Raw genomic sequence first — 13,324 nt, 5'->3', positions numbered from 1 at the left:
TTCGTCCCAAAAAGCTTTTGTAATTTCACTAAAACCACTTATCCGACCAGTGTGTGTTTAACTGCATGCTGGCGTTGGCTATCCACCGCCGCACCACACACACACACACACACACACACACCAGTCTCTTTAGTAACATTGGCTGTATACATTCATAAAAGGAGAGAATAACTGTTCTAAAACTACAGAAAGATCCTGTTGTTATTGTTGTTGTTTTTATCAAAACCCCAGCCTATATCTAATGCCAAACAATGTGGGCAAACAGTAATGTTGTATTTTTTTACTAAGCTAATTCCAGACCTTAAATGAAGACTCTGTGGAAAAGGCTATTAATGGGTTTTTTTCTCCCTGCCTTATTTCCTAAAAGGTGCTGTGCCCTGCCACTGGCTCAAACCAGCATGCACACACACACACACACACACACACACACACACACACACACACACACACACGCACACACACACACACACACACACACACACACACACACACACACACACACACACACACACACACACACACATGCGCACACACACACACACACACACACACACACACACACACACACACACACACACACACACAGACACACACACACACACACACACACACACACACACACACACACAGTGGTAGCCGCCCGCGACATTCCTGCAGCTGCAGCGGTCTCTCTCTCTCTCGCACGCGCCCCCCCAGCGTTCTCCCTGGGGGATGAATGCCTAATGAGTCACGCGCCTGTCTGCCGTTACCTCTCAGCGTGTGAGCGTGTGAGCGTGTGTGCGTGTGTGTGTGTGTGTGTGTGTGTGTGTGTGTGTGTGTGTGGAGGCAGGGGGACTTGGAGCAAGGACTGGCAGAGGGGGAGGGGTGGTTAGGAGATGACAGGGGGTTGAGGGAGAGAGAACGAGAGAGAGAGCGAGAGAGAGAGGAGGGGAAGGAGGAAAGGGCAGTCATTGCCACGCTCACATAGGTCCAGTGAAAAAATGAGCCAAACAAATGTGTTTGTGTGCACTTAACTCCTTTTTCTGTTTATGTTGACCTCCACTCTGTCTTACTCACCCACTCACTAAAGTAAGCTACAATTCTGAAGGTACGTTACAGACTTTAGAAGCTACATTAGAGACACATTATGAGGGAGGGATTTCAAATCATACAACCCCTCCCACAAATCATACAACCCCTCCCACAAATCATACAACCTCCTTTTCACCATATTGTACATACGGCACATTTATAAATGCTTAGTCGCGGACTATATTTAATAGTGGAAAAGACTGCGTGATAAAAGTGTGTGTTTGTGGAGGGGGGTACGTAGTGGCAAGGCAACACTTGGTTTTTCATGGCCAGAATAATATTTTTTGGGGGGAAGAAAGCACTGTGGGAGGGACAGGCATGCAACCAAACACCCCCTCCCCCGTCACCTCCCTCACACACACACACACCGTCCTCCCTTTCCTCTCTCTGCCCCCACCCCTCGGCCCTCACACGCTGAGCTGAACGGGCGGTTGCGGCCCAGTGGAGCAGGACGAGGGACGAGTGGGAGGGAGGGAAGGGGTTCTAGGAGGGCGAGAGGCAGCGAGGGGGAGAAGGGGCGGTGGTGGGAGGTTAGTGGCGGTGCAGCCAGGTGTGCCAGCGCCTCTCTCTTGTGTTTGGATAGGCCCGCCAAGGCAGCCGCGCGAGAACTTCAGCCAGGTAACCACTCTTGCCATTCTTTCCCCAGACAAAATCATAGGGAGAGAGAGAGGCAGGGAGGGGGTGTCTAAGAGAGATAGAGAGAAAGCCGAGTGCAGCAAGGTTGAGTTTTGCAGAATAAATCAAAAATATATGTCTGAGAATGCTTCATATCCGCCCCAATGTCTGCATTTTTGTATAAAAACAAATTTATGCAAACCTGTATTTATAGAATTATAGCATATATCTTTCATTCAATGACACTACTCTGCATACTGTGGCATGTGTGAAACACTGAGTTGAGTGACGACACTCTTGGAAAACAAGGTGCTATCTAGAACCTAAAAGGGTTCTTCGGCTGTCCCCATAAGATAAACATTTGATGAACCCTTTATGGTTCCAGGTATAACCCTATTGGGTTCCATGTAGAACCCTTTCCCCAGACGGTTCTACATGGAACCCAAAAGAGTTCTACCTGGAACCAAAAAGGGTTCTACCTGGAACAAAAAACTGTGCTCCTATGGGGACAGCGGAAGAACCCTTTTGAAACCCTTTTTTCTAAGAGTGTGGCGTCAGTGAAGAGGCCCCACAGAGAGAGGAAGAGAACACTCAACCACTATGCCATCATATGAGGTCAGACGTCTGTACACATACTGGGAGGAGAGAGAAGTTCCATAAATATCTGTGCTGGCTTTGTCATCATCAGCTGCAAACAACTGATAGACAAGCAGTCCACCTTATTTAGCTAACTCCCATCAGTCCCACTGAAAAACACACACACATGCACACACACAGACAAGACAGGAGAAAGGCAAGGTATATAGGGGCTCTGATCGAGGCCAGACACTTCACTCTCCCTGTCAATCTCTGGTCCTGTCATCTAGCCTCTTACTGATAGTGCAGGCTAACACAGGCTAATGGCTAATTCACTTGCTAATGGCTAATTCACTGGCGTAATGGATCATTGCAGACGAAATTATTCATAGATATATAAAGTGGCTATGTTGAGTGTATGTGTGTGTGTGTGTGTTTGTGTGTGTGTGTGTGTGTGTGTGTGTGTGTGTGTGTGTGTGTGTGTGTGTGTGTGTGTGTGTGTGTGTGTGTGTGTGTGTGTGTGTGTGTGTGTGTGTGTGTGTGTGTGAGACAGAGGGAGGGAGTGTGTTACAGTACTTGTAAGCCTGCCAATAAGTTGCACTTTTAGTATTGATTGCTAACACTAAGGCTACCCAAAATGCAAGGCCCCTAGGGAATAAGCAAATCATTAGAGACTCGGTTATTCTCTAATTTGGCCAATTGACTAAGAAACACACTAGAGTTCTGAACCATGCATCGCTCCTTCCCTAAAGATGGATACTGTGGTTGCCATGGTAGCATAGCCTTAGTGCCATGTGGGACACACACAGAGACCCACACACACTGCACACACACTGCACACATAGAGCACAAACACACTCACGCAAATACATACACACATTTGTGCAAACGCATGCGCACACACACACACTCCAACCCACTGCGGGGAGTGAGCTGTTCAGGGACACAGAGGCGTCAGCCCTGCTTATCCCCAGCATCACAGTGGCACTCAGCCAATAGAAAGTCCCCAACAAATGGCCATATCAAAGCAATAACCAAGGGTGCGTTCAGCAAGATGCAACGTTTTGGAACGTTCAAATATAAATATGCTATGTAGAACAAACATGCCTCTCTGACGTAGAATAAGGAATCACGTCGACTCTCTTCGCGGAATTTCTATCTGCAACGTTCGAGAACGTTTTGCAACTGAACATCGCCGTGCTTCGTACAATATCTACAGCAACTTATATTGGTATTGTACTGGTAACTTCCTGTTCTTCCTGTATTATATATAAGAAAGGCACTAATATGGATCACTCCCTAATAACTACTGACTCTAGTCCATATATCAAATGAATGTCTACTGCTACGCCTTGGCAGTGTCACACTGGGTTACAAGCATTTCGCTACACTCGCATTAACGTCTGATAACCATGTGTATGTGACCAATAAAATTGGATTTGATTTGATTTGGTTACTATGTGCAATACATTGAAATATGAACAAAAATCACACAGAAAATCAGATTTTGAAATGGGAACCTATGGCTCTTTGAGTTTCAACCACCCTAGAATTACTGTTGTTGGAGGCAGGGATGTATAATAATAAGAACAAAGAGTAATCTCCCCACAGCCCCCTAACATGGATCTGCGTGTGTTTACGTGGTTGTGTGTTTACGTGTGCGTGTGTGTGTGCTAGCGTTTGTGTGTGCAAGTGTGTGCATCTGTGCGTATTCACATACTTTCCCACGTTTTGTTGTGTTACAGCCTGAGTTTATAATTGATTACAATTAGATTTTTTTGTCACTGGCCTACACACAATACCCCATAATTTCAAAGTGGAATTATGTTTTTCTACATTTTTACTAATTAATTACAAATAAAAATCTGAAATGTCTTGAGTCAATAAGCAGTCAACCCCTTTGTTATGGCAAGCCTAAATAAGTTCAGGAGTAAACATTTGCTTAACAAATCACATATTTATTTGCATGAAAGCACAGTATTTAACATTATTTTTGAATGACTACCTCATCTCTGTACCCCACACATACAATTATCTGTACGGTCAGTCGATCAGTGAATTTCAAACACAGATTCAACCACAAGGGAGGTTTTCCAATAACTCGCAAAGAAGGGCACCTATTGGTAGATGTGTAAAAATACAAATAAAAGCAGACATTGACTATCTCTTAGAGCATGGTGAAGTTATAAATTACACTTTGGATGGTGTATTAACACACCCAGTCACTACAAAGATACAGGCGTCCGTCCTAACTCAGTTGCCGGAGAGGAAGGAAACCTCACCATGAGGCCAATGGTGACATTGTAGTTACTCCACAATACTAGCCTAATTGACAGAGTGAAAAAAGGAAGCCTGTACAGAATAAAATATAACATGCATCATGTTTGCAACAAGGCACTGAAAAGAATACTGCAAAGAATGTGGCAAAGTGATTACATTTTGGTCCTAAATATGAAGTGTTATGTTTGGGGCAAATCCAATACAACACATTACTGAGTACCACTCTACATATTTTCAAGAATAGTGGAGGCTGCATCATGTTATGGGTATGCTTTTTTTTTTTTTTTTTTTTTTTTTTATATATAAAAAATAACCCGAATGGAGCTAATCACAGGAAAACCTGGTTCAGTCTGCTTTCCACCAGACACTGGGAGATGAATTCACCTTTCAGCAGTACAATAACCTAAAATACAAGACCAAATCTACACTGGAGTTGCTTACCAAGAAGACAGTGAATGTTCCTGAATGGCCTAGTTACAGTTTTGACAAAAATCTACTTGAACATCTATGGCAAGACCTGAAAATGGTTGTTGAGCAATGATCAACAACCAATTTGACAGCGCTTGAAGAATTATGAAAATAATAATGGGCATATGTTGCACAATCCAGGTGTGGAAAGCTCTTAGAGACTTAACCAGAAAGACTCACAGCTGTAATTGCTGCCAAAGGTGCTTCTACAAAGTGTTGACTCAGGGGTGTGAATACTTGTGTAAATGAGATATTTCTGTATTTTATTTTCAATACCTTAATTACAATTTCTAAAAACAAGTTTTCACTTTATCGTTAGGGGGTATTGTGGGTAGATGGGTGAGAGACAACAATCAATTAAATACATTTTGAAAAGATGGCTGTAACACAACAAAATGTGGATTAAGTCAAGGGGTTTCAATACTTTCTGAAAGCACTGTATGTATGTGCGTGCGTATATGTGCATGTGTTTTGTTCTTTCTTGCTCTGTGGTCAGGATGCAGGAGAGGGGGAGGCCCCTGATTGGAGGTGCTCTTTACGAGCTGGAGGTAGAGAGTGTACTTTCCTCCTGGCCTCCGCCGGTTCCGCTGGAATAACAGAGCACAGAAGGCCCGGTTCTCCCTGGAGCACACACACGCACACACACACTACTTAACCCTCTCTCAAACAGCGACCACACACACCGGGTATATGAAGAGCACAATTCTACAGAGCAGTTAAACGCAGGAGCTACAAGCAAAACATTGGCTTTATTTATGTTCTATTTTATTCATGTATGTCATACCTCAACAGTATAACCTCAGTATATCAAATACAAGCAGACAAACCAGACATTTGTCAATTATACAATGGGTGGGTCTAATCTTGAATGCTGATTGGTTAAAACCGCATTCCAGCCTGTGTCTTTTCCATAGATTTACCGCTGGCTAAATCTATGACGTTAAACTGCCTATTTACTCTGTTCCATCTGACTGCGCAATCCACTGTCTCATCAGCACAGCCAAGCAATTTATAAACTTGATCTCCACTATAAAAAGCATCAAAACATTATCTCACATTCCTTTTAGACTAACATTTCGTTTTCAACAGCGGAGATTTATATAAATTTTGCTGTCTGTCTCTCCGACATTTGCAACATTGTTTCAATATTCAAATTGGATCTTCATCTGTCCCTTAGTAATGAACGTGTTGGGATGAGACAGATAGACAGACAGGCAGCGTTTCTCAGCCAGTCCGAATCATGAATCAGCTGCCATCGTTTTTATGGACATATACAAAGAAATGTCAATTGAAAAAAAGGTCCGTTTGAAGTGATTGTGTTAGCGGTGTTGTTGGCTAGCTCCTCTGAACAACAGTGTCCTGACAAGTGAGCACATGTTCTATGCCAGGCTATATCGCACCTCATTAGCTCATTGTTATGGATGTATCCAAATAAATGTATCTAGACAACAGCTTAAACAAATGCAAGTGCGTCTACTTTGCTGTTATTCTGGCTGCACTTTCTGACATGACTGTAAGTTAGCTGTAGTTGGCTAGCTAGCAAGCAAGGGATAAAAACGTTGCCAGCCAGTATGGCAATGGAACATTTACAACGAACCACTGGGTCACGTCCATAGATACAGAACAAAAAGACTGAAAGTCTGGGTCGCGTCTCTAGCAACCGAACCGATAGAACGAACGACCAGCTGGCTTAGGTAGCAACCCCAGATTTGTGTCGGGACTATATCTCGTGGAAGGATGAAATAGTATGAATAAATTCATCAAAATATATATTTTTTATCATAATGTGTCAATCATTATTTGAGTATGTTGGTAACCCGTTGTATAAAAGTGATAATGCCCTCGAAGCTGGTGTTTGGAGGATTTATTGACATGGTTTGCCGGACCTCGACGAACAACACCCGTGCCAATATATCCTCCAAACACCGGCTTCTCGGGCACCATCACTTTGTCTCATCTACAGTACACACAGTGTTTCCATGCAAAAACTGTATATATCTCAATGGTGACAGTAACTGTTAACAAAACAGTATACTTTATTATAGGTCTAGTATGGTAGAGCATAACACAAAACAATGAAAATGGCTCAGAATTGCTCAATTGTTACAGTTTGAATATGTTCAGTTGCTCTGTATTAGTGTGGTGTGTGCGCGCATCTCACATGTGTGTGAGATCATTTTCTATGCCAGGCGGCTGGGTCGTTGCCACACTCTCATCACCGAGAGAGTGCTAGTGTGTACCATTCGGCGGAAGGCGGCACGGGGGAGGAAGACGCCGAGACAGGCGAGACAAGCCCCGCAGCCTTCCCTTCTCCTCCACACCTCTCATGAACCCGCCGACGCTATGTGCTGTGCCGTGTGCTTGCGTTTGTTATTCACTAGGGTAGCCTCTTTAGCTCTACCTCCCGAGAGAGAGAGAGAGATAGAGAGAGAGAGAGAGAGAGAGAGAGAGAGAGAGAGAGAGAGAGAGAGAGAGAGAGAGAGAGAGAGAGAGAGAGAGAGAGAGAGAGAGAGAGAGAGAGAGAGAGAGAGAGAGAGAGAAAGCGAAACTGGGGAAAACTATAGGTTTGGACACACTCAGCACAACAGCACCATACTGTCATCCAACATTATCATGGCTTTTCAACCTGTGCCACTTTCAGCTACTTGAATGCCAAACAGGAGGCTGTCTTACATTGTATTACCTTCTGCTGTGCCATGGATGCTATAAATAAGATGATAAGGTGTTCATTTGTGAGATATAGGTAAGCCTACAATGTGTTTTTCAGCAGTAATTTCAGATCTGTTGAAATCCCAGCCTTGGTTTGTGAAAACAATTCACCGGAACCCGCACTGCTCATAAACAATAGATAGAATATAACCAACCATCACAAGCCATCAGACAAGCACGTCTGTAGAGAACGGCCTGCCATTTCTGGCTAAGCAAACAACAGGCACTGACAACAAAGAGGTGTGCACACTGCTATAAACAGTACGATTACAATAGGCTTTTGTGTCAGGACTCAGAAAGCCAATTCCTGGCAAGTTACTTGAGTCATGTCACTCTATGACTGTTAATTTACTGTCAGTAGAAATAACGTTTTTTTTAAAGAAAGACAATTTGCAGACAACCCGACAATATTTATTGTGCCACTGTTCAGCTGCAGTATAACATTTTATGTTAAATTCCCCCCAAAACGAATCTACTTATGTATTCTTCCCGAACTCTCTTTTTAGTCAATGCATTCCATTTGTAATTTTGTTTTCCGTGAACCCTATGTGGTAGTAGCGTATATCTGTATTCTTGGTTGTGAAAAAAAACGTCACCAGTTTACCTGTATCACTCAAACACTTCCTGCTTATCTAAACCGCTTTTGCCTTGCGTGCCTCACAAACAAAAATCAGCAGTAGCCACGCTCAGTAGCTCGCTAAGCCCCTTACGCCCTCAAGATTAGAGCTTTGGAGCGATGACAGATGCACTCCGTAGTGATAAAAAAAACACACATACACTGCACCTGTGTGAACAGATTCGGCGACGGTGAGTCGGCAACGGTGAGCCAGCGACGTGCTCGCTCAAAGCCAGCACACTGGCGCAGACACCACACCTGTGACGCCTCACAACCTGCATGGCATAATGCCATTAGCTCAGATGTACGGGGACGGCATGGAAAACACAGCCCAGTGAAACAGCTAGGAGAGGAACATCAGCAATGGACAGAAGAGCCACGAGAATGAGATCAATCTAGCAAAAGGGAGCCTGACTAGTCACCCATTCATATTACTTATTAACTTGGACTAGAATTGTGCCATTCAATCTCGGCTTCATGTTGTGGTTTGAGCCCGTGTTGATTTCAATGTTGTGTATATATCTGTGAATAATGACATAAAGAAGTGAATACTCAACCAACAGAACGAAAACTTCAGGCCAAGCACCATACCCTCATATGGTGTTTTCCCCCCTTAATAATATCGCAATCAACTTTTACCAGTTGAACGTAAACACACATATAATAATTTTTTGTATTACAATTCTTCTGAAATATTGTATTAAAATATGAACATTTGGCAAAATCTCTTTAAATATGTGCAATAATAGTGTTTAACGTGATTTTTGAATGATTACCTCATCTCTGTACCCCACACACATGCAATTGTCTGTAATGTCCCTCAGTTGTGCAGTTAATTTCAAACACAGATTCACTACAAAGAGACAGGTGTCCTTCCTAACTCAGTTGCCGGAGAGGAAGGAAACCACTCCGGGATTTCACCATGAGACCAATGGTGATTTTAATAAAACAGTTACCGAGTTTAATGGCTGTGATAGGAGATTACTGAGGATAGCTCAACAACATTGTAGTTACTCCACAATACTAACCTAAATAGAGTGAAACACAGGAAGCCTGTACAGAATAAACATATTCCAAAACATGCGTCCTGTTTGCAATAAGGCACTACATTAAAACTGCTAAAAATGTGGCAAAGAAATTAACTTTGTCCTAAATGCAAAGTATTATGTTTGAGGCAATCCAACACAACATATCACTGAGTACCACTCTTCATATTTTCAAGCATGGGGTTGGCTGCATCATGTTATGGATATGCTTGTCATCGACAAGGACTAGGGAGTTTTTTAGGATAAAAATTAACAGAATAGAGCGTGTGAAAAATTAAGTGTGTGAGGGAAATAAAGTAGTGATGGAAATTTCACAATTCTTTACCTAGGCAGTTTTACATATTTTAAGAGGCCATTCTACACAATGGAGATTAAAAGTTGGGTTCACAGAAATTGAACAGTTCCCACAGGCAAAATCTTAGAGCATAACCTGGTTCAGTTTGCTTTCCACCAGATACTGGGAGACAAATTCACCTTTTAGCAGGACAATAACCTAAAACACAAGGTCAAATATACACTAACTAAGTTGCGAACTAAGACGACATTGAATGTTCCTGAGTGTCCAAGTTACAGTTTTGACTTAAATCGGCTTGGGAATCTATGGCAAGACTTGAAAATGATCAACAACCAATTTGACAGAGCTTGAAGAATTTAAAAAAAGAATAGTGTGTTAAAATTGTACAATCCAGGTGTAAAAAGCTCTTAGAGACTTACCCAGAAAGACTCACAGCTGTAATCACCCAAGCATTGAGCATTATAGACCAATGTTATTCTGAATAAATTCTGTCACAAAAGGCAGATTGCTTAAGACCAATGCTGCTTACTCTGTGTCTCAATAAAAGTCAAATGTAGTTTAGAGCAAGCTTTTAGCCCAGTCGTCCTCAACAGACAATTGGAATCAGCAATGCAACATACAGTTTTAAACCAATGATAAAGCAAGGAAAACAGATGTAAGAATTGAAATGCTGATGAAACCATAATCTTACCACTGGAGACGAAATTCGACACCCAGGGCAATCACAGATTGGGGGATGTACCTGTAAGATTCCTTTGGACATAAGGGTCTTTAAACTTTTCCCTGAGAGATAGAAAGAGTGAGAGAGAGAGTTAGAACGAGTTATAATACAAAAATAAACCATACTTATACAGGACCCGTTGATATCAGCAACTTTAAATCAATGACATGTAATAACCTACACATGGAGGTGATTACAAATGACAGGACCTTCAAGAGCCTTATATAGGACAATATATTTGTCTAGCGAACATACGTTAACAGAGTCTACGCATAAACATCAATAAAACAGTTTGTGCAACACAAAACGTGGATAATTGTTGAATAATAACTCAAACATAAACATTACATTTGGAATTGCCAGTTTTTCAAACTAAATGACCTAGTTTCACCGATGAGTTCTAGTTGAGCCCCGTGTGTTAAGATACATGACAGTAGGCTATTGTCATTGTATCTAATCTCAGATATGAAACTATCTTTTATCCGGCTAGCATGTTTTGCCTGAGGGCAACACCCTCTCCCAACAGAACTTGGGGTGAGGTGAGGTTCTAAAATAAGTGCGCACGCGGCCAGCGCAATAACCGGTAATTATTCAAATAGGCCCAAAGTTAGTCAATAATATCAATTGTTCTAGTAATAAATCAATTAATAAACATCTTCTGGTACGTTTGTTTTGTCTGAGCCAATGTATAACTTTTGAAACCAAAATAGTAGCCAGCCAATAACATCATTATTTTGGATAGTTGCAACGCAAACATAATCTACCCAAAATAACCAAAAGAGTAAGGAATAGCCTACAACTTCAAGTCAAATAATTTCGTTCCCTGTCTCTAACATCATTCTGGTCTTTTGAGATGTCAACACCCATTTAGCCTTCTGTTATACCCAACACTCAACGGAATGATACCCGCAACGTCTATCAACTGCCATATAATGTTTAAACAATTCTGTACCCAAATATTAACGTTTTTCACCTTAGTCCACGACTCCTTACGCCCCGTTTTGCGAATGGTCGCTGCCTGTGAAGATACAGTGAGGGTATGTGCCTTTTCTCATCTCTCTTCTTACGCGCTGTAGTTGGTGTACTGCTGAGTAACCCTTTAACTACGAAACGCAGAACCAAACCAGGGAAACCGAATTTCCACTCACCAAACAATGACAAAAACCTTAAATTGGGTATCCTCCTCAAAATGAACATACTTTTTTTTTTAAATGTATACATAATGTTTTATGTTGCCTACCTTTGTGCCGTATACTTCGTTTCCAATCTTTGGCGGTTTCCCTTCCACTGACAAACTGGAACTCATTCGGGGTGAGCCACTCGCCCCGGTATTTGATTGAGGGTCCCTTACTACCTTGGCACAGTTTGTTAATGTATAGTAAAGCCTTGTTCTCCCCGCACTCCACCTCGATGCATGGTTCCCCGTTCTCAAAAAACGGCTGAAAGTCGGGGATGGAGGAAAACCTCTCCAGCATTAAGTCGTCCGGGTGATGGTGAAGGTGCTGGTGATGCAGTGCCGAGTCGTGGAGCCCCAAGTACAAGCGGTGATGTCCGAAAATATGGTCGTACTGCGGTGGGTGCGGGGTCACCACAGTGATAGCGGTGTCATTTAAAGGGGCCAGGTATTCGGACTGGTTGAAGGCAGCCAATGCCAATACGTCCCCATCCAGTCTCTCCTTTTTGATGGCAGGCATGTTACTGGGAGCGAAGCGCCGGTAACAAGTGATTAGCAGCTAGCCCGAGCCAACTTGTGTGTCCTCTTTTCGGAGTTGGTCAGTCGTCCCAGACTTGAAGACGAGCCACTTTGTTTTAGGCAGGGCTCCGGTGTCGCTCTGTGACAGCGGTCTGTTGAACTTCCCCGACAGATTGCCATTCACTAGTTTCCAGCTCTCTGTAGTCGCCGCGCTCTCTGCCGCCACACTCCACCACTCACCACTCGCATGACGGTTCTCGCCGCGCTCCTGCCTACCACCCGCGCTCCTGCCTACCACTTTTAATCGGACTTGCGCTACTAATACCTGCTACGTTGGAGTGGTCATACCTTAGCCATGGACATCACGTTATCCACAATGATCATTGACACTTCCCCACTTCTCTTCAATTTAGTATTTTCTAAACAGTAGGCCTATTGTTATGATGTTGGTTTCTCTTATTTTACCTGCCTTTATTCATTGCAATTAACAGGTTTACAGTCATTGTGCCTTCCAATATGCTGGTATTACGCAAGACGGTCTCTACCTGAATAATAAACAATACTTGGCTATACAACGTCTTGTTTGATGTATTAGAAGTAGTACAAAAAGATGCAGGTATAGGCTCCTTTGCTTACATACTTTCCATATGCCATAAAACTAGAGCCTATGGCTATCTGAGCATTGCAAACTTCCCTATTTTTCAAGATATTTCAAAGTATTTGCGTGGAACAAATTCAACTGACGGGACGTTTGAAATAGTTGTGTTTTAACCCTGTGTAGGCTATATCGTTAAAGTCACGGTGAAGTTCACAGACCCAGACCAAACAAGATTTGCACTCTCCGCCGCTTCTCAACTTGGCCCATTTAAACAGCCGAGGTTTTGCGAGCGCGAAAACTTGAAGGGGGGTGCGCGACGGACGTCATTATTGCGCAAAATATAGCCTAAACACAGTCACATTTTCCTGACATATACTGTAGCCTACGGATTATAATAATTCCCTACTCTTAAATGATTATAATATTCATGTTCATATATCAGCAGGTACATAGAGCCTACAACAACAATACATATTGAAACAATAAAATTAAATGTCAGTTGATGGTTAGACCTACCAAGGTAGGGATACATTTTTTGATAGGCTATGCTAACATAGAAGTAGACCCCATTGTCTCGCAACAACAAGCAAACACGTACAGGCCTATAGATTATATTCCATTCAATTCAACAACAGC

At 42.6% G+C, this 13,324-nt stretch overlaps 1 protein-coding gene across 5 annotated transcripts in view; it reads right to left on the bottom strand.

The window, feature by feature from the left end:
- Positions 1-12,349, bottom strand: part of LOC139416467 (sterile alpha motif domain-containing protein 11-like) — a 91,829-nt gene extending 79,480 nt beyond the window's left edge. For 2 of the 5 annotated variants that reach the window (XM_071165093.1, XM_071165092.1), the window contains exons 1-2: positions 11,638-12,299; positions 10,368-10,459 (exon numbers count right to left, since the gene is read on the bottom strand). In XM_071165093.1, the coding sequence (XP_071021194.1) occupies positions 10,368-10,459; positions 11,638-12,091 (546 nt within the window). In that variant the 5' untranslated portion in view covers positions 12,092-12,299. Of the gene's footprint in view, positions 1-10,367; positions 10,460-11,370; positions 11,449-11,637 lie in introns of those variants that run through there. The other 3 variants (XM_071165091.1, XM_071165094.1, XM_071165095.1) reach the window with 3 other exon arrangements.
- Positions 12,350-13,324: the final 975 nt, after the last annotated feature.

Source organism: Oncorhynchus clarkii, chromosome 9 (assembly GCF_045791955.1).
Source record: "Oncorhynchus clarkii lewisi isolate Uvic-CL-2024 chromosome 9, UVic_Ocla_1.0, whole genome shotgun sequence".
Taxonomy (NCBI): domain Eukaryota; kingdom Metazoa; phylum Chordata; class Actinopteri; order Salmoniformes; family Salmonidae; genus Oncorhynchus; species Oncorhynchus clarkii.
This window is presented reverse-complemented; position numbering and strand designations above follow the sequence as displayed.